At 42.1% G+C, this 20,435-nt stretch overlaps 2 protein-coding genes and 1 non-coding gene across 5 annotated transcripts; all 3 read left to right on the forward strand.

Moving 5' to 3' along the window:
- The first annotated feature begins 238 nt into the window (after nucleotides 1-238).
- Nucleotides 239-11,306, forward strand: l3mbtl2 (L3MBTL histone methyl-lysine binding protein 2). 2 transcript variants are annotated; one of them, XM_086140619.1, is made up of 18 exons: nucleotides 239-293; nucleotides 786-1,206; nucleotides 1,664-1,748; nucleotides 1,821-1,954; nucleotides 3,038-3,113; nucleotides 4,486-4,565; nucleotides 5,271-5,388; nucleotides 5,513-5,647; nucleotides 5,759-5,847; nucleotides 6,489-6,735; nucleotides 7,688-7,758; nucleotides 7,943-8,047; nucleotides 8,178-8,325; nucleotides 8,450-8,532; nucleotides 8,724-8,958; nucleotides 10,244-10,309; nucleotides 10,423-10,587; nucleotides 10,663-11,306. In XM_086140619.1, the coding sequence occupies exons 2-18, from the start codon at nucleotides 856-858 to the stop codon at nucleotides 10,905-10,907; spliced, it is 2,433 nt and encodes an 810-aa protein (XP_085996745.1). In that variant the 5' UTR covers nucleotides 239-293; nucleotides 786-855; the 3' UTR covers nucleotides 10,908-11,306. The 2 variants fall into 2 exon arrangements, with proteins under 2 accessions (XP_085996745.1, XP_085996744.1); XM_086140618.1 differs by having other exon boundaries at nucleotides 255-293; nucleotides 817-1,206.
- A 1,447-nt stretch (nucleotides 11,307-12,753) lies between these two features.
- LOC147214775 (zinc finger MYM-type protein 1-like) lies at nucleotides 12,754-20,170 on the forward strand. Of its 2 annotated transcripts, none has more exons than XM_086141096.1 (4): nucleotides 12,754-14,951; nucleotides 19,393-19,464; nucleotides 19,564-19,728; nucleotides 19,804-20,170. In XM_086141096.1, exons 1-4 carry the CDS (start codon nucleotides 12,812-12,814, stop codon nucleotides 20,058-20,060), a joined length of 2,634 nt encoding a protein of 877 aa, XP_085997222.1. In that variant the 5' UTR covers nucleotides 12,754-12,811; the 3' UTR covers nucleotides 20,061-20,170. The 2 variants fall into 2 exon arrangements, with proteins under 2 accessions (XP_085997222.1, XP_085997223.1); XM_086141097.1 differs by having other exon boundaries at nucleotides 12,755-14,951; nucleotides 19,568-19,728; nucleotides 19,804-19,942.
- trnar-ccu (transfer RNA arginine (anticodon CCU)) lies at nucleotides 16,346-16,418 on the forward strand. Its single transcript has one exon. It is a non-coding gene; the product is annotated as a tRNA-Arg (tRNA).
- Nucleotides 20,171-20,435: the final 265 nt, after the last annotated feature.

Below are 20,435 nucleotides of genomic sequence, written 5' to 3' on the forward strand. Positions count from 1 at the left end.
CCCATTTTGCAATGACGCAAATAAGTGTGTAACTGTAGTTGTTGTGAATATATTGATTGTGGTTCAAAATATAATATTGAAAAGTGTGGGTACTGGATTACTACCAACATTTCTACCGATTTATTATTATCTAACACCCTAAAAATTGGGTAGAATGAATCTTGATTCTGCTAAAACCCCAACTCCCATCATGCCTTGCGTTGCAAAATTGCATGACGTTAAAGTCAGGCGACCCCGACCGCGGGCTTACTATAACGCATTCAAGTTTGGTGCTCGTGAAAACAATCACTCTGGTGAGTACCGATATTTCAGACACGTGTTTATAAAAATCGATTTTATTGCAACAAAGAAAATTACACAATTGTGGGAGAAGGTTCTTGAACTTACTGTGCTAAGTAGTTACTGTAAACATATGACCTAGCCAAGCTTCTTGTTGATGTTTTGACGAGCTTAGCCTTTGTAGCTAAGACGAAATACTTAGCTCTTGGCTTTGCAGAAACAGTAAAAAAATGCTAATGCGGATAATTATTCTAAAAGCTGTATAGGTATTAATATTTATTTCATTTATTGTTTTTTCCATCATAAACGAAATGTGTGTGTGTGTGTGTGTGTGTGTGTGTGTGTGTGTGTGTGTGTGTGTGTGTGTGTGTGTGTGTGTGTGTGTATATGTATTTGTGTTTGTTTGTTTGTTTGTTTAAGTGCGCTATTTGCTTGAACCTCGTGATGGAGATGAGAAGTTGTAACAACTTCTCATTCCTGTTTCCCTGTGTGTGACCTCTAAACAGTACAGAACGGATGCTGCAAATGTTGTTACAGATCCTGCATTGACCATCCTCTTGCTGGGTTGAAGACAAGATGCCCTATCACTGTGTGGCATATGGATGCGGGAAAACTGCTGAAAATGGTGTGATGCTATTCAAATTCCCAAAAGACCCCGACGAGTTTCGGAAATGGGAGAAACAGGTGCAACGCACGCGCAGGAATTGGGTAGCCACGCCAAACTCTCACCTCTGCAGTGAGCATTTTGGCAAAGAGTATTTTGAGTCCAAACCAGCCTCAGGGGTTCTGAAGCTGAGGTCTGGAGCAGTTCCCACAGTGTTTGTCCGTCCGCACTGCTCCTCATGTAATGGTGTTGGCTGTAGCAACTGCCTCCCTGCAATCCAACGCCGCAGCATTAACACTGAGCCAAAGGAGGGCACCATTACTGTAAGTAGTGAATCTTGATCGTGAAAGGTCCTTTCAATGTCAACGGAAAAAAAAGAGCCTCCTAATTATAAATATCAGGGGTGGGGGATTATTTTGGCTGGCAGGCCAATTAGGGGAACAAAATGAAAATGCCAATTCAAATATTTCAATTTTGGGGGATTTTAATTCATTTTCTTAAATCATTAATGATCATTTAAATGTACTGACTGACATTATTTTGTATGTAATCATGCATACATAATTAAATATTAGGAAAAAATAAGTTTCTAAATTCAATATTGATTGAAAATACTTGTTAAAATATTCAAAGAAAATAGTTTTGCGGGCCGGATAAAAAAGCAAAACGGGCTGGATGAAGCCCACAGGCCAAAAAATCTTGTCAATATTGTGAATTCAGTGATTTTTTTTTTTCCATCCTTTTTTTTCCTCACTTGGCGGATTTTTTGCTCCCCAACAGGTAGACTGCAATGATATGGCGTCCGTTCAGTTCGATAATCAGGAGAGAAAGGCCACCAAGGAACATCGGAAAGGAGAACGACCAGGTAAGATTTAGGTAGAGAGAGACTGACAGTCCAAAAATATACTTTGTAATATTACACACAATTTCTTGACAGTGGTGTGTGAGATGTGTGGCACCAGCGGCTCTAGTAGCAGCTTCTTTTCAAAGACCAAGCGTTTCTGTAGTACCTCATGCTCTCGCTCCTATTCATCTAACTCCAAGAAGGCGTCCATCTTGGCCCGTTTGAAGGTAAGAAACAACTTTTATCTTTCTGATCACAAAGTCCAGGCAAACTTTCAATTTTCAGCCTCCAATGTTGTTTTCTCATTCACTTATTGTGTATGACGTTGAGATGGACAATCGAGTCAAAGGGTGGGCGCTTGCTTTTTTTTTTTAAACATTATTTATCATCTTATGATCACTGGGGGGGAATTTTACGCCACATCCAAAGCTCATCTTTGTAACATGAATAAAGTGATGAATACACACAGCACAATACATTTCTGTATTGGACGCAAACAAAATGGTAGACCTGCAACTCCAGTCCAATTTACAGTTACTCCTGTAAAATGTAAACAACCTTAAATTTTTTGAGGGGACACCATTATCTGTAATGGTGACCTCTTAAAAATTTGAACTTTTAAATGACAAACTCTGACTGTCATTTTTTCTGCGGTGCATACAGTTGTAAAATTGTTCAGCAATAGCATCTTATTATTCGTATTTGAGCTGCAAGCCCCCTCTATTGTTTAATCTATAAGATATTTATCATGTGGATATTATTAAAACTGTCATTACATTTCTGTACTTTGGGATTCTGTTTTAACTATCAGAAAGCTAGATGGGTATTTTGATGAATTAATTGCAAAATGTTTCCATTTCATAAGTCTATTCATTACAGAATTTTGTTAATGTAAATTTTGTAAATGTAGTACGCTGTATCGTTTCTCAGCCAATCTCTGTCCTGTAGATATCCTCACCACTAGGTAGCGATGTTTCCATCATTCTACAGATAGAAGAAAGCAAGACAAGTTGATGCTAGAAATCAGTGCTCTGAGCAGTGTGATGTGTTTTAATTCAGAACCTGGCGTAATCCAGTGCTTCTTTAGCGTTGCATTTTTTTTTTAAGGTAATTTACACTGAAAACCAAATCAACGATACATGGTAACATTTTCTTTTCCTGCATGCCTTTGCATGTGAGGATACGTTGTCCAACTTGGATAGCAGAATTTATGTAATGTATCCCTAATGTGCCCACAATACATATCAGAATAGAAATGTAGACATGTATTTCAACTTGATCCTCTTGCTGATGTGTGTTTCTTTCTGCAGGGAAGACCTCCCTCAAAAAAGGCCACAGTGCTCAACAAAGTGAACAAAACTCCTTCAACACCAACAGTACAGGAATGTGAGGGCTCCTTTCCACTGGAAACACACACACAGAAGCGCAGCATTAAGATTGTAAACTCTTTTGCTTTACACAGTGTCCACTGGTTAATCAAAGGTTTTGAGATACATTGGAATTTCAAGTGACAACTTTCAATACCTCCATTTGAAATTAAAGTGTAGTATTTACATGTATACTATTAGATACTCTGGTGTCTGGAGGCAGTCTTCTGTCTGGGATCACATATGTGCTGGAAAAATGGGAAAACATTGACCTAATTTTGTTTTCATGTCAAAAGTGAGAAAGTTAAGGAAATGTGCACATGTAATATTACCCTGGAAAGTTATTTCTATAAGGGCAAAGGTGATAGATCCTTTCCCCATTCAGTATGGTAACAATGATTTATGGACCACAGTGTTTTGAATTGAGTAATTAAAAAAACATCATCAAAACAATAAAAAAAGACAAATATTGTTCTGAAAATGTATCCAGTAAGTTTTCCATGAAACTCCCTTTGCTTCATTTACATTTTGAACACTTACTGTCAAAAGCTGAATCTATGAAATAAATGTAGACATATGCTATCTTTAATCAGCACTGCTGTGGTTAAAATACCAATACTATAATGAGAATACAAAATAACTGATATGTGCAGTTCAAATATTGACCAAAATGCTGTTCTTCGGAGAGGAAGAAGGTCCTCGTCTGCTATTCCAGCTCAATATTATATGAAATGTCCCGAGATATACTTTCAGGATCATCACCACTAACTTCTGTCCGCCTCATACTTGCCCCCAATCTGTGTTTTCGGTTCTAAATTCCAACTGACTGTTGATCATTTTCAGGAAATGAAGCACACGTTGTCTGATGTGTTTGATTGTGTGTCCAACTGTAACAGATGCGTTTTAGAGATTGTGTTAAAGTTTTGTCCAGCAGCTGGCGCTCCCGTTGCTTATATTTCAACCCTGGGGTATTCTTTATTTCTTGTTAATCTAAGGTCATTCATACTGATAATCATTTCTTCCTGTCTTACATAATGAGTCAATTATGGCTAGAAACAATTATTTTTCCATTTCGATTTTCTAGTCGTTAGATGCTGACAAGAAATTTATATATCACAATATTCTGTTGAAAAAAAATCAAAATGTAATCCCAAATAAAGGTTATATAAACCCACTGATCAGCCCCGTGCCCGTCAGCTGTCAACATCGTCTATCGGGACAACTATCCATAATCTTCAAAAATTGATTATTCCTCGAGCGCCATGAAATAGTGCTCTGGCCTGTTGGGGGGGGAACAATCAAACCTCCACTTACAGTTTTTGAAGGTTTTGATTCATTTTGCTCTCTGAAATTGTAGCTTGGCAAACGCTCTCCCCTGTTGCTTTCTCCAGCGCCTGTTGCGAGGTTCGAGTGGGGAGCCTACCTGGACAAGGAGACCTCCGTGGCTGCGTCAGTCTCCTGCTTCAGACATGTGAGTCCGGGTGTTAGGGGTTCGATAAGGAACTTCCGCACACACAAACATCTCTGACCATCTGAGGACCATTAGCACACTAAAAGGATGTATACGGTAGTGACTTTAAAATACTTAAAATGTTAGAATTCTAACTGTTTGATGATGCGATAAATAATGACCTCTGCTCCTGAAAGTTAAAAAACAATGAATGCCTTCTTTTTCAGTAATTTACCAGGCATTCAGATTAGAAAGAACAAATATTCAACGGTAACAAAATGATCTTTTGTATAAATACAGATCAAGCCCATGTTATAATTATTCTATAAATGAAGAGCGCATCGCACTATACAGTTTTTCTTCTCCCCCTTGTGCAGATGTACCGCTATTTATAGATGTACAGATGAATAGCCATTTACACAGATGTACAGTTAATTTACAGATTTTGCTGTCACTTCACTCTATTTTTCAGTTTACTTTTATCTTATTTTTATTTCACCTTTTTTTTCATATATTTGTTTTTATTTATTCATAGATGTTGAATGTGTTTTAGGTTGCTATGCTACCCTTTGTGCCCTCCTATTGCTCCTCAGGGACAACAAATAAAGTTTTTCTGATTCTGAAAGTTAGTAAAGTAGATTGTTGGTTGGTGCGCGCAGCCATACATGTAATATAAGTGGGAATGGATGTCGTCTGTGATTCGCTGAAACCGTCTGCACTCTACAGGCTCCCCTGTGTGTCCAATGGGATGACGTTTCGGTCGGGATGAAGGTGGAGGTCCTGAACATAAATGCGGTCCTGCCCAGTAAAGTTTACTGGATCGCTACTGTCATCCAAATCGCAGGTGTGCAGCTGATGAGTTACTCTTGCAGTCAGTCTTTTTTTTTTTTTTTTTTATCCCATCGATCTTAAGATATCACAGAGTTGTCTTCACTGGTATCAATCAGGAGTTTCTCATCTTCCTCCAGGATACAAAGCCCTGCTGAGATATGAAGGGTTCGAGCACGACAGCAGCTGCGACTTTTGGTGCAGCCTCGTTTCGGGAGATCTGCACCCCATTGGATGGTGCGCCATGACCAGCAAGCTTCTGGTGCCGCCGCAAAGTGCGTACACACAAAAACTCTGGAGAGACTTTTGTGTTACGACAATAATTGTCATGGACTGAATTGTTTTCAGACATTGTACTTTTTTCCCCCCCCTCAAAATTATGTTAGATGTGAAACAGAACATTCCAGACTGGAAAGAATATCTGATGAAGAAGTTGGTGGGGGCTCACACTCTACCTGTAGAATTCTACCTGAAGGTAAACTTGGCTGTTTGGGTAAAGTCGATGTTTTTCCTTATCTTTCCTCTCTTTCCAGCTTTTAGTTTCACTGATGAACCTGAAACGTGAACCAGTTCAGGGATGACGCTGCAAAACATTTTCCAATCTTGTTATTTTATTTTTTTCCTTCTTTCACTTTGAGTATCCTAAGTTATGACCTTATTCCTAAATCTAAGTGTCAATTATAAGTAAGTGGAGGTTCTCAGTCATCCAGCCCATGGTTAATTCTTGTTGATATTTTTTGTGGCAGCTGGTCTTGAGGTGGATCCAAAGCACCCGTGAATATCTACCTCCGAAATCAAGCACAAAGATGCAATTGTCTTTTAACTAATCCAAACACTGCCTAAAACAATGAGGAAGAGGATGAGCGGTTATTGTTTATTCATCATTTAATTTTATTTTTTTAATAATTTTTATTAGACAAAGTGTCGCTCAGAATAAGATTTAAAGAAAAACAATTAGATCCCTTGTGTAGTAGTATCTACAGTACTCTGTTTTTACAGGATATGAAAACTCGATTGCATGCGGGTCAATACTGAAATAGTCAGGAAAAGTTCTGTGCACATAAAGAATGATCTCAATGCATTTACTCCCGTGCTGTCCTTCTGTCCTCCACCCAGCTGGCTGACAGCATGAAGCATTCATTCAGGGTGGGCATGCGTGTCGAGGTGGTGGACCCGCGACACGTAAGCCGGACTCGCAAAGCCGTCATCCACACCATCACTGGCGGGCGCCTACGACTGGTGTATACAGATCAAAGTGACGCCCCCGACGATGTTACCTTGGACTTCTGGTGCCACATGCGCAGTCCACTGCTCCATCCGATTGGGTGGTCCAACAAAGTGGGCCATGACATCAAGAAATCCGGTCAGTGCACTGGTGTTATATTTGAACGTTCATATGAAATTGAGTACATATGTGGAAGGTGACTGTGGTTCGGACTGGAGAGCGGGTGTCCTGCCAATCAGAAGGTTAGTGGGTAGGTTCCCGGCTCCTCCCGTCTGCACGCTGAAATGTCCTCAGGAAAGACACAGAACCCTCCAGGTGCTCCTGTTTTGCGCCTTGAGTGGGAGCTCTGCCTATATCTGTATGTAAATGTTTGCTTATGGGTGAATGTTATCCAATATAAAGTGTTTTGAACACGAGTGGCGACCGTTATGTAGAGCATATTACAATATTTCATATTTATCAGGTGGAAATGTGTTTGATTCTTTTCTCATTTTTTTTTTTTTTTTTTATACATACGTTTCCATATCAGGAGCAAAATGGCCCTTGCAGTTCTTTTTAGTAATGTAACATAACCGTGTTCAAATGCCGATCCACTATTTGCTTTTATGTTTTTGAGTTTTAAGACAGAAAAATGAAGGAAACCAAACTGCCATGCACACAGGTTAATTAAGAACGCTAATACCGTGACTTTCTGCTCTACCAGCCAGGTAAAACTGCTGGAATCATAGGAAGGTAAAACTCTCAAATAGTGATCAAAATAGCTGAAACAGTTTTTGTGACTAATATGAAATATTAATGTGAAAAAAGACCTTAATTCATTCATTATCTACCGCTTATTCTGGTGTCATGGGATTCCTGGTGCCTATTGCCGCTGTCATCGGGTGAGACACAACTCAGACAGGTTGCAAGTCGAACGCAGAGACCAACAGCCACTCACTCTGTCATTCACACATCTGGGCAATTTTGGGTCTCCCGATTTACCTTCTGAGAGGATACCAGAGGAAAGCCAAGCAGACACAGGGAGAACACGCAAACTTCAAACTTAAAAAAACAGAGTAGTAAAATTAAAATGTTTGCTTTTTTGTCCTAGAAAGTGGAGTGGAGGCGACAGTGCCTGGGCTCCGTGGTAACTGTGACAGCACATTTCTGCTTTTTAAAAGAGTAAGTGCAACACTTGAACAACAACTTTTTTTTTTGCCAATTCCGCTTGAAATCGTTAAGAGTTCACTGTTGCCGTCACTCTTAGTCAGAAGTCAGTAGCTTACAAAAAAATGATAAAAGTTTAATGGCACAGTGCTAACCGTGTGAAAAGTGACATATCTGACTGTCACTGCGTGATCCATAGCCCAGGTTTGTCTACATGGAGGGCAGTTTCTTCGAGGCAGGAATGAAGCTGGAGGCCATCGACCCTCTCAACCTGGGAAGCATCTGTGTTGCCACGATACAAAAGGCGAGATCATCATGCTGTAATTTTTGTGTCATCAGACTAAAATGTATTGACACTTGGTTTTTAGCTGTACGTCAAAGTTATTCAGACTGGGTGAGTTTTTGTGTTTTCCTGCCGCCTCTTCTCATTACAGGTGCTGTACGACGGCTACTTGATGGTCTGTATTGATGGCACTGTATCAAACAATGGCTCAGACTGCTTCTGTTACCACGCCTCCTCCCACGCCATCCTTCCCATAAACTTCTGCAAAAAAAACACCATTCCTCTCACAGTCCCACAAGGTACATTTCAGCAACATGTGTGCATGCGTGTGTGCGTCACTCCCTGTTTCCTCATCAGGTGCACTGTCCGTTCATTTCGAAAGACAACGCAGGGTGCAAAAGTTTACCTGAATTTGCCCGATAGGTTATGACTCCAAGACCTTCACCTGGGAAAGTTACCTGAAGGAGACTAAGGCCAAAGCTGCGCCTACACAACTGTTCAACACTGTAAGGCAGGAAGTCCAAACATGATGTAGCTTGTGTTGTCAAATTTTCTGTTTTGCAAGACACTGAAGTCTAGTTACTCACTTGTTAAATTATATTAGTCAGTCAAGATGACGTTGATAACTGCTACTGCAAGAGATGAGAAATGAATGTATTCTAGTGAAAAGGAATGAGGAAAGTGTTTCTCTCTGAAGGACTATTCCGGTCACGGCTTCTTCCCTAACATGAAGCTTGAGGCAGCAGACCTGATGGAGCCACGGCTTGTGTGCGTGGCCACGATCAGGCGCTGCGTGGGCCGCCTGCTGCTCATCCACTTCGACGGTTGGGATGATGAATTCGACCAGTGGGTCGACCACCAGTCCCCAGACATCTACCCCACTGGCTGGTGTGAACTCACAGGCTACCCGCTGCAGCCGCCTCCTGGACTCTGTAAGCACCAAATCACCCCTCTCTGCTCAACTCAGCGCTTCTAAACTGAACATGGGATGTTCCGTCTCTTGTTTTTCATTCCAGAAAATGAAATACCAGTGTTTGATTTACTGTATGCCTGACTATATCCAAAATCAGAGAATGCACGCACTTTACAAATGTGCAGTTATGATTGATGTTGAGGTTCCTTTTATTAACGTATCTGTATTTTCTAGCACAAACATAATGTATCAATAAGGGAAAGTAATTCCGATTAGCGATAAATCTGTGGAAACATTTAAAATTTAGTTAAGCTGAAATTATCGTATCCTGTGGTCAGAGGTCATATTTATCAACCACATCCTGTCATATGTAAAAAAAAATCCTGACTATTTTTGGAAAGAATCTGGTGTCATTTTTGCTGACCATTACCAGCCAATTATCATATGCTTGGGCACAGAGCTCCTAAAATTCTCTGCAGGCGCTCTATGTGACATAATCTCAAAAGTCTGGATGAAGTGGAGCAGGAAATTCCAGCCTGCGGTATGACAGTGAAGGACAGGCACAACACTTGTGATAAAATTAAAGTGGCCATTAAATGGTGTCTGGTCAAAGCTATGATGCAATCATTACCACAGTGTCTACTTATCCACGTGTTCTGGAATTTGCACAAGTGTAGACTGTCAATGCCTTTGCAAGTAATAGAAATACCAAGTTTGTTCCCCACATTGATTCAGGCACGTGTTTTACAATGGAGTGACAAAATAAGTTATGTTTTTACACACTTTAAAACTTTTAAAGACAAAAGACAGTTTAGCACAATCTGAAAATCAAACCAACTAAATTCCCATAATGTAACACATTCTGTTTTATACAATTAAACATTAAAGCAATGAAAAACTAACCTCAAACCTGCCTTGCTGAAAATCAATCTCAGAAACTCAGGACTTGAAGTCCCAAAAACATCTATATTAGAAAGCATTAAGATGATAAAACGCAGCTTATGTGTCCAGTGATGTTACAATTAACTTGCTTTTGTATCAGCTGCTTGTATTCCTCATTTTCTTTGAGATAGGTCAGAATTTCATCTCCTGAGTCAAGGAGCAAACTAGGCTAAAATTGTATAACTCAAAGCAGAATAATTGTTATACTGCAGTTTTAAGATCATAAATTCCTGCAGTGGACAAGATAAATCATTTAAACCCCCCCCCCCCCTGTTGTGTTGATGAGTGTGTGACTGCAGAGACTTTGGTCTGCTGTCTTTAGCTTTTTACTTGACTGATAGATGATTTGTTCTCTATTTCAGGCGAAGAAACCAAAATCCAGGCGACACAGCAAAAGAGATGCAAGGCATTGATGTTTGGGAAGAAGAGTAAGTCTAAGATTTGCATGGAGTTTCACCTTTTGCCAAGTCACATCGAGTGTTTTCTTATGCCAAATGGCTGTGAAGCATAAAGAGTAATGACTGTGCGTTTTTGCTTCAAGAAAGGAGGTGTCCAAGGAGGAGACTGCCCTCCCTGGCCAATGGTGGTGAAGGTGATGATGACCAACATCCTGGAGAAATTAGCAGTTCTCCTGCACTAGAAGATCCACCTCCTCCTCTAGAGGTGCCCCTCGTTCAACCCAAGACTGAACCAGAAGAGCAGGAAAGTAAGTGTACAGAACTCACAATACCGGCTTTTGACTCCTCAAGTTGGACATCTTTTAAAATATATTTCTCTTCAGTCTCTTTGGTGCAGGTGAAAGTGGAGGAGGTCGAGATGGAGACCCCAATTGCCCCTCCGGACAACAATCAGCAAGTCTCACAAAGTGTCGTCAAACAGGAGGCGCAGAGTGAAAACACATCGAGCGGCAATGTGGAGGTGAAACGTCAGCTGTTGAAAGAAGAGGAAATGATCCAAGGAAAGAAAAAGATGGATGAAACATTTGCTGGTCAAAGTGAGCAGGAAGACGAGGGAATGGAGACGTGAGAAACGGTGCCTACTCAAAGAAGGAAGAGGTGGAGATCAAAAACTGTTGCGGCGAACCTGGAATTAAGCTACATAAAGTAAATATAACAATGAAAAGGTTCAGAGGAGAAAAAAAAAATCTATTGCTGGTTTCTACCCTTGCACATTGTAAACATACTACACCGATTCTTCGCCTGTGACAAACTATCTTGTCTACTCACAGATGGGTTTGCATCTCAGCAATACTGCTTTGTTTTTGTAAAGTTAACCCCATCAGCAACACAGATGTGTCCCAGTTTCATAATTGTATTACGCTTAAAATTATGCTTGAAAAGTCCTGTAAATGGAATAACTAAATGTTGTACAAAAATCATTTTCTTTGATATGTTAAGTTGACAATGAATCAGCTAAATGTTGAAAGATCTTGGTCACCTCATGGTGTAATCTTGTTTTAGTCTTATTTTTCTTCATATTGAATTACCTTTTTATAACATTTCAGCTGCACCCATTTAAAACCCTTTCTGTATTTAGAATACTCGGGAATTGAACGCTGTATTGAAACCTAGCAAAACCCAATTAGAGAACATGAGGGAAGGTAGTAAGACTGATCGGTAGCCCACTGTAGCCACAGCTTATATCTCATATGTTATTAGTTGGTGCATGTTCTCTAGTATAACCCTAAAATTTTCAGCACTTTCTAGAAAATGAAGCATCATTCACTCTGTATGGAAGCCAAATGAATCTCCAGACCGCAGGCTCTGTCCACTTCGACAAGCTTTCAAAAAATGGACATCCAACAACCCCTCAGCTCAGGGGGTAGGCACATGGGACTTGTACCTTCAAGTTGACCCTTTCAATCAAGGTAGATGAAGAGTAACAAGAAAATTGTGATTTCATGATTCTGATAGAAACCTGATAGAAATCAAATGTAATCAGTTACCAAAATTCCACTGTTGATGAAGTGGTAAAATTAACATATCTGCTACAATAAGTAGATGTTATCAGACTTGATATCAAGCTGGGGGGGGGGGGGTAACTGCTGACCTTAACACTACCTATTTTTTCCTTGAATAATATATTTAGTTACTCCCAATTGTCTTTTCTCTCAATCGCATAGCTTTACATTTGGCTACTCTGCTTCCAGTGGTGCAACTTAACGGTAGTGTTTTTATCCAATCAGATTCCAACCATCGTGTGTTACCGGGGTAAAAAGCGTCTCCCTCGAGGCCTTCGGAATCAACAGCGCACCCTGCGTTTCAAATACATTGGAATGAGGCTGTCGCTATGATCAATCAGGTTTTGAGTTGGTGAAACTGGCCATCTAGCAGACGCGCGCTTTCGTCTGTGTTGTCGCATCTTTTGATTGGCTGGCCTAGTCAGAGCTAGTAAAATGCATCTGAATTGACCTACACCAGCTACAATGCTGTTTGTATGGATTTTGTTGAGTTTCTATAACCCACAATTGTGAGAGGAGGGGAAGAAATCAGAATGCCCTATTTTACATTTTACTGATGAAACTATTTTCAGAAACGCTGGTGTTAAGCTGTCAACACCCATTGGCCTTAACATGATCAGAATTCATTAATTATATTTAAATATCTTGTTTTCATTTATATATCTTTGATTTATCCCAATAGCCTATTCTCTTATTTTCATAGTTTTTCTCTTGAGTGCAGCGTATCTTAACGTTAGTGTTTTTTATCCAATCAAATTCCAGCCATCGTGTGTTGCCAGGTTAAAAGCGTCTGCCTCAAGGCCTTCGGAATACAATGAGGCTGTCCCTTCGACCAATCAGATTTCGAGTTTGGGACTCCGTGGCCATCTTGCAGGCGTACGCTTTCATCTGCGTCTTCGCGTCTTTTGATTGGCTGGCCGAGTCAGCTAGCGATCTGAATCGATCCACGCTAGCTAAAACCGTTGTTCGAATGGATATAAGGGTCTTTATTTACCCTATAATGGCGGGAGGCGGAGGAGGAGGAGGAGAACAAGAAGAAGTCGGTGTGGTTGCAGATTTGCTTACAAAACCATTTTCGAATCGGACATTTCCAGAAAAGCTGGCCATTGTGAGAAAAGGCCGGCCGACCCCGAAGCTAGCTAGTTTGTCTCAGTCGGGGAAAGGGTTCATCCGCCATTTCCAATACAGCAACTACGAGCGATACCCGTGGCTCACGGCCTCAGAGGAGCACTGTAAACTATATTGTTGGGACTGTCTGTTGTTTGCCACCAATCGCCTCGGAGTTTGGAACTGCGGCGGCTTCGCCAACTTAAGTTGCCTCACCAAAGCGGCGGGGAGACACCAGAGCACCGCCGGACACCTGCAGGCTGTGGTGCTGGCCAGGACTTTCGGAGAAATTCCGGCGGATCCGCAGCTGGATGAGCGAGCGCGCAAGGAAGCCGAGATCCACGATGAAAAAGTTCGGAAAAATCGGGAAATCCTGAAAAGACTGATAGATTGCGTGGTATTCGTGGGGAAACAGGAGCTGTCGTTCGGAGGACGCGATGGGAACAGGGGCAACTATCAAGAGCTGCTTTCTTTGCTCGCCGAAAACAACACGGACTTGCATTATCACTTGACCACGAACACGGCGTTTTGCGGGACGTCGGGGAAAATCCAGAACGACCTGATCGATGCGATCGCGGAAGTGATGGAAGAAGCGATTAAAGCGGAGATCCGCGACGCTCCTTTCGTGTGCGTCATGGTGCACGGGGCGGCTGAGGCACGCAACGCGGCGCAACTGGCTGTGGCGCTGCGCTACGTGGCGCACGCCGGCGTCCGGGAGCGCTTCGTCCGATTCGTCCGAGAACCCGAATCGGACGTCTCCACCGTCATCGTCCGCCTCCTGCAGGAATTCCAATGCTTGGATAAAACGGTGGCGCAGTGTTTCGACGGCGCGCCGGTCGGAACGCAGGGTAAAGTTAAGGAGAAAGCACCCATGGCGTTATTCGTGCACTGCTACGCACATCGGCTCAGTTTGGTGCTGAGCCAAGGGGCTGCAAAGATCAGGGAATGCAAGATCTTTTTCGCGCACCTCGATGCGCTCGCCGCGTTTTTCTCCGGATCCCCGCGGCGCACGAAACTACTGGATGATGTCTGCAAGCGGCGGCTGCAACGCGCAACACCGACACGGTGGCAAAACGCGTTTCGGATGATCGGTGAAATCCTGGAGGAGAGGGTCCATCTAAAAGAGCTTTTTCACCACATCCTGGAACACCACGATGAATACGACGCGGAATCCGTGCGCGGCGCGGACGACTTCAACGCGCGCCTGGACGACTTCGACTTTTGTTTCCTGCTTCACACTTTCAACGGGGTTTTCGAGCATTCCGACGTGCTTTTCTCGACTCTTCGGAGTAAAACACTGGACGTGCCGTTCTGTCAGCAAAGAGTGAGCGAGTTTTGTGACACGATCGAACGAGAGAAGAACCGCTTCGAGGAGATCTTTGCAGCCACCGAGCGCATCTTACCGAGCGGCTCGGCGCAAGCAGACCGCCGCGCGTATTACCAGCAACTCCATCGCGATATCCTGAACAACATCCTTTGCCAGATGAAGGACAGGTTTCAAGATCACGAGAAATTAATGTTTCTCTCCCTCCTGGACCCGCTGCAGTTTCGGACGTACGGGAGGAGTTTCCCGCACGCAGCCTTCGCCGGTTTAACGCAGAGCCACGGCGCGCTTTTTGACCTGTGCCGGCTGAAGACGGAGCTCACCGTCCTGTACGCCATGGTGGACTTTAAAGGGAAAAGTCCCGTCGATCTCCTGGATTTCCTTCGCAAAAAGAACCTGACAGACACCATGGGGCAGCTGTACACGCTGGCGTGCTTGGCCCTGACCATGCCAGTGGCCCCGGCTTCCGTAGATCGGAACTTCTCGGCCCTGGAGAGAATAAGGGCTTACAGCAGAAACACGAGCGGGCAACTTCGGCCTTCTGCTGTGGCTTCCATGGCAATAGAGAAGGGGCTCTTGCTGGAGTTGAAACGCACGGATAACCTGCACAACAGAGTCATTGAAGCCTTTTTGAGGAAAGAAATGAAGATGGATTTTGTGTTCAGACAGTCATGTTCTGGTGAGTGAAATGAATTGTATTCCCTTTTGGGTTCATATTAATGCCTCTGTCTGGTGACGCGCCAGGCAAACCTTGTGTGCCCCATAGACTCCCCAAAGAAGTATAAGGCCTAATTTACTTGGAAATATGAGAAAGGGAAACATTAGAAATATAAAAGCACAGATAAAACACAAATTTTAACATGATTATCTGTAATTATTTCAATACAAATCAATCACATTTCTTATGCTCCCTACCCCAAATTATGCCTCCTGTCAAAAAACATGTGAACTACTTAACTTTTCCCATAACCGGTGAGAAATTCTTTTTCAATGCCTGTTAAAGCCAGGTTAGTCAGTTGACATAGAAGACCTCAGGTATGTTTTGAAGATTACAGTTTTGAAAATGATCTGGCACAGCTCGTGACTAAAAATGGGAAACATCCCATGTAAATATTACAGTGAATATCACAGAAAAAAAAAACTTATGAAAAATGTAGTTGCACCTGTAGTTGCATATCTATTCAGTTCACATGGCAGAAAGTGGACAGTGCAGTAGAGATGAGATGTACTTACATGATGCCATGTTTGGGAAATTGTTTAGCAGCAGCGAGGCATACAAGGACAAGACGGTGACAAGCTAGCTAAATATGCAAGTACTAAAATAAATTTAAGAACAATACTTTTGAAGTGTAAACGTGTAAAGTATAATCTATTACAAAAAAGTCCCCATATTTATCAATACACAGGAGCAAAGTGACAAGTAGAGCCCGCTCATTCCTTTCCTGTACACAGAATCTGAGTGGGTTAATTCTTGTTGGAATCTTCTTCTCGTGGCAAGCGGACTTGAATTTGTTCACTTGAAGATAGTTCACCCATTATCCGAGAGGCTTCTTCAGTTCTAATGAAGTTTTCGAAGTTTCCGAATCGAAGAAAGAAAAATAAGTGCCTTTATTGTCACATACAGTTTTACGTAGAGGATAACATCAGCGAAATTTGACCACTGCATTTAACCCATCACGGAGGAACTACGAGCAGAAGGCCATTAGCATAACAATCTTTTTCTACCTAGTTTCTGGTGATAACCTCTTACATTTACATGGCAAGCCATCATAACCCAGACCCTTCTAAAAGTGAAGAAATTCAAGTCCAGTTGCCACAACAATAAGATGACTGAGAACCTTCAGAGACACAGAGGTAAGTAATAAATATTACAAGTGAAAACGGTAGCATATGAAAATTACACACATTTATACACTTCTGTCCTAATGTCGTTTAATGTCTGTCATCTTTTCACCTTATAAGTAGTTTGTATCTGTGCATACTTCATACCATTCATAGCAGTGCTTCTTGGCTTTCTGTTGCACGCCCCCGAGGCAGAGAAACACATGTCAGACCGCCACAACCACTACCTGGGCCCCAGTGGCCTAATGGATAAGGCACTGGCCTCCTAAGCCAGGGATTGTGGGTTCGAGTCCCATCTGGGGTGGTATATTTCTATTGAAAAAGAAAGGGGGGCTCCAGGAGTGATTATCATTTGGAACCAACATTCTTAGTTTGATTCCTACCTCTTCCTTGAATGTCCAACTGTACCTAGTGTTGTTGAGTAAAACACTGAACCCCTAACTGCTCCCCTGGCGCAGCTCGATAGATGCCAGCTGCTCATGCTGAGAGCAATTTTCCACAAAGGATTAATAAAGTACAATAAGATTGTTATATGTACACCTCTTTATCACATTGCATCCTTATTAACATTAAAGAAAAAAAGAACGAAATGACTTGAAATAACTTTATTTTTTTAGTCTGTAAAAGAAAATACTAGTGCATCAGTTTGCCTGAAACAAAAAAAAAAAACAACTAAATCTTTATTGAAACTAAACATTTTTTGACTCGACAGAACCATTTGATACTGAAAAATAACATTTAATAAGATCAATAGGTAATGATAAGACGTTCAAATTGATCAGCAAAATTAACCCAGGAGCACAATATATATACACTTTAACCTACAAAATCGAAATGAATAAAACAAACTTGCTGATTTTGGCACAACAATGAACAGGTTTTGCAGTGCACAGCTTTTCGAAGCGTGGTGATGTAGCTCACAGTAAACACACCGGTCTTTCCTCGTCTCCCGTCGTAGACACAGTAAAGCCAAGCGCTCCATATGTCTCATTATCTTCATCTCTCACCGCCTTTTTTATTATCTTATTAAATATATAATCATCCCTGTTAAATAGTATACCACAGTGTCTTTCGAGGTTTTGTTCACTGCGCTCTTCCTGCTCTGTGCTGCGTTTGCGCAGGCGCAGTGCAACCCCCCACCCCCCACCATAGAGCTAATACTCCGCACACACGCTTACCAGGAGCGCGTCACTGCCACCTACCGTGGATGTGCAATTACACTTTATTTTAGTTCAGTAACGATAAGCATGTCCCCCGAAGATGTCCCCCTATTTGACAAACAACGCCTCGTAGTTTTGTTTGCTGTTTAATGTAATAGCGCGCTTTAATTTGAGCTCTATTATTATGATTATGTTCATTTCATCTCACCATGGGATCGTGAGAAACGCCCTCTCGATTCCTCTGTATGTCTAGTACCCGTATTTGTTCGGACTGTTAGTCGCACTTTTTTCTTGGTTTGGCCGATCCCGCGTCTAATACTCAAGTGCGACTTATATATTAAAAGATATGATCTCTCGTGTTCGTTATTTTCACACTGACGGCCGTGGGAGGGCGCTCTAGGCTAGTGCGCCAGTATCTGCTACTCCTATTACTCCACCACCATCGACCATTTAAAATTTAAAGACCGAACGCAAATGTCCGCGAAAAGAAAATCGTATTCTGCAGACTACAAGCTGCAAGTAGTGAGATATGCAACCGAAAACGGGAATCGAGCAGCGGAAAGAAAGTTCGGAGTGAGCGAGAAACTCGCGAGGAACTGGCGAAAAGCGGAGGATATTCTCATTGCAATGAAGAAAACCAAAAAAGCTAATCGCGGGCTAAAAGCTAGATGGCCACAGCTAGAGGAACAACTTCACAAATGGGTGCTTGAACAACGTGCTATCGGGAGAGATTTCTCTACGGTGCAGTTACGTCTCCACGCCCAGGTAGTTGCCAAGGCGATGAATATAAACGATTTTGCGGGAGGACCTTCTTGGTGTTACCGCTTCATGCAACGCAACCACCTCTCTATAAGAGCCCGGACAACGATGTCCCAACGACTGCCAGCAGACTTCCAAGCCAACGTCGACAGTTTCCGTGAGTTTCTTGAAAAGCAAGTAACTGAGCACAACGCAAACCTCCTTCACACACTTAACACTCGGAAGTCCTGGAAATTTCCGCTTCTCCTGCAGATCCCCCCCCCTCCTCTTCCAAGAAGTGTTAATGTTATCACTTGATCGTTGCAGTTACAAATTCCATAAGTCCCCCCCCCCCCCCCCCCCTCCCTCCCTCCCTCTGGTCGAAAGAGAAAAACGGGTAAAAGTGATGAGAGAGCAATCAAAGGACTTGAGTGAATAAGAAAAACATTTATTTCGTAAGGAAAACTATTCCAAATAAATTGCATTGAAAACAAATTGTGAGCATAGTCTACAATTTTTTTTTGTTTTTAGCATTTTTTTAGCAATTTTTACACACAAATGGAGATCCTTTTCTACATTTCCTACAGGTGTACTTTTTACATTACATTACATTGCATTTGGCAGACGCTTTTATCCAAAGCGACTTACAATAGAGGACATAGGGACTGCAAATACACTTGCAAATACACGATGCACAGGAAATATACAGAACAGTAAGCTTGGGTTAGTGAGTTTTTTTTGTTTTGTTTTTTGACAGAGACACACAAATGTACACACACACACTTGTGGCAAATGGCACATTTCTCTGTACTAGGATTTCTGTTGCAACTCCGACGCATTTGGCGTGTTGTCGTTTTCCCTTCAGAAATCCTTTTCATTTCACGTAGCGACTTGAGGATGTGTCTGTATTTAAAATGGGGACTGCATGCAGCATTTACAAATGCCTGGGAGCTGAGTGAGTGGAATGTATTAACATTATATTCGGGAGGAATAAGTTAGTTACTCATTAGGGGTTGAAGGAGCTGCTCAGTTCTGCATGGATGCTCTGCACAGGTTGGGAGACATTGTCTTTCACAGCTACCATCCTCCTCTTTCCCAACGCCCGGCATTCATTTTCTTGCTACACAAGATGCTTTGTGATGCAACGCCTTGTTATGGATTTTTGTAGAATATCAATGCTTTCAAGAAACGGAGCATTGTCGTTTCGGTATTAGTCGGTGCTTTGGTTCAACGCGAGGGTCTAGTTGTAAAATCCATGGTCCGCCGCTTTGTGTTACCATAGCACAAAGCAGAATAATTGCTGTACTGAGGTTTTGAGCTCACAAGTTCCTGCGGTGGAAGGACTGAATTTTATATATATATGTATGTGTTTGTTTTCAGTTCAAGTCAATGAAAATAACATCCAGGCGACCCAGCAAAAGAGATGCAAGTCTTTGAGTTTCGTGAAAAACAGTAAGTTCCACTCAGATGCGCACTGAGTTTTGCCCCGTGCCGTGCCACATTGGGCATTATGTGAAGCACAAATGGTAATGATTGTGTTTTTGCTTCAAGAAAGGAGGTGTCCAAGTAGGATCCTGCCCGCCCTCACCAATGGTGGGGATAATGATGATGACCAACATCCGGGAGATATTAACCGTTCTCCTGCGCTCCAAGATCCACCTCTTCCTCTAGAGGTGCTCCTCGTTCACCCCAAGACTGAACCAGAAGAGCAGGAAAGTAAGTGTACAGAACTCACAAGACCGGCTTTGGACACCTCAAGTTGGACATCTTTTAAAATAAATGTCTCTTTAGTCTCTATGGTGCAGGTGAAAGTGGAGGAGTTCGAGATGGAGACGCCATTTGCACCTCCGGACAACACTCTGCAAGTCTCACAGGGTGTCGTCAAACAGGAGGCGCTGAGCGAAAACATATCGAGCGGCAACGTGGAGGTAAAATGTGAGCTGTTGAAAGAAGAAGAGATGACCCAGGGACTAAATGGCATGGATGAAACATTTAATGGCCAAATCGAGCAGGACATATTAAGCCAACACAAAGGAATGGAGGCATAAGGAACATTTCCGACTTTCAAAGAAGGAAAAGATTGGGATCAAATCTGTTGCGGTGATGGAGCTACATTGAGCAAATGTAATGATTAAAATGGTCAGAGGAAAAAAACAAATCTATTGCTGGTTTTTATACTTGAATATCCTAAACTCAAACGCACTACACCAGTACTTTCACAGTTACAAACTAGCTAGTCGACTCACTGATAGGTTCGGATCTTTGTAATCGTATTGTTTTGAAGAAGCTTACCCCAGTCACGCCATGGGTATTTCACATTTTCACAATTACATTCTGTTTAAAATAGTTGCTTGAAAGCCTTGTGAAAATGTAGTGTAAATAGAGCTAACGCCATAAAAGCTGTGCATCAATAGTTTCCTTTG

Source organism: Fistularia commersonii, chromosome 33 (genome assembly GCF_037954325.1).
Source record: "Fistularia commersonii isolate RoL2024-O1a breed Wild chromosome 33, RoL_Fcom_v1.0, whole genome shotgun sequence".
NCBI classification, from domain to species: Eukaryota; Metazoa; Chordata; class Actinopteri; order Syngnathiformes; family Fistulariidae; genus Fistularia; species Fistularia commersonii.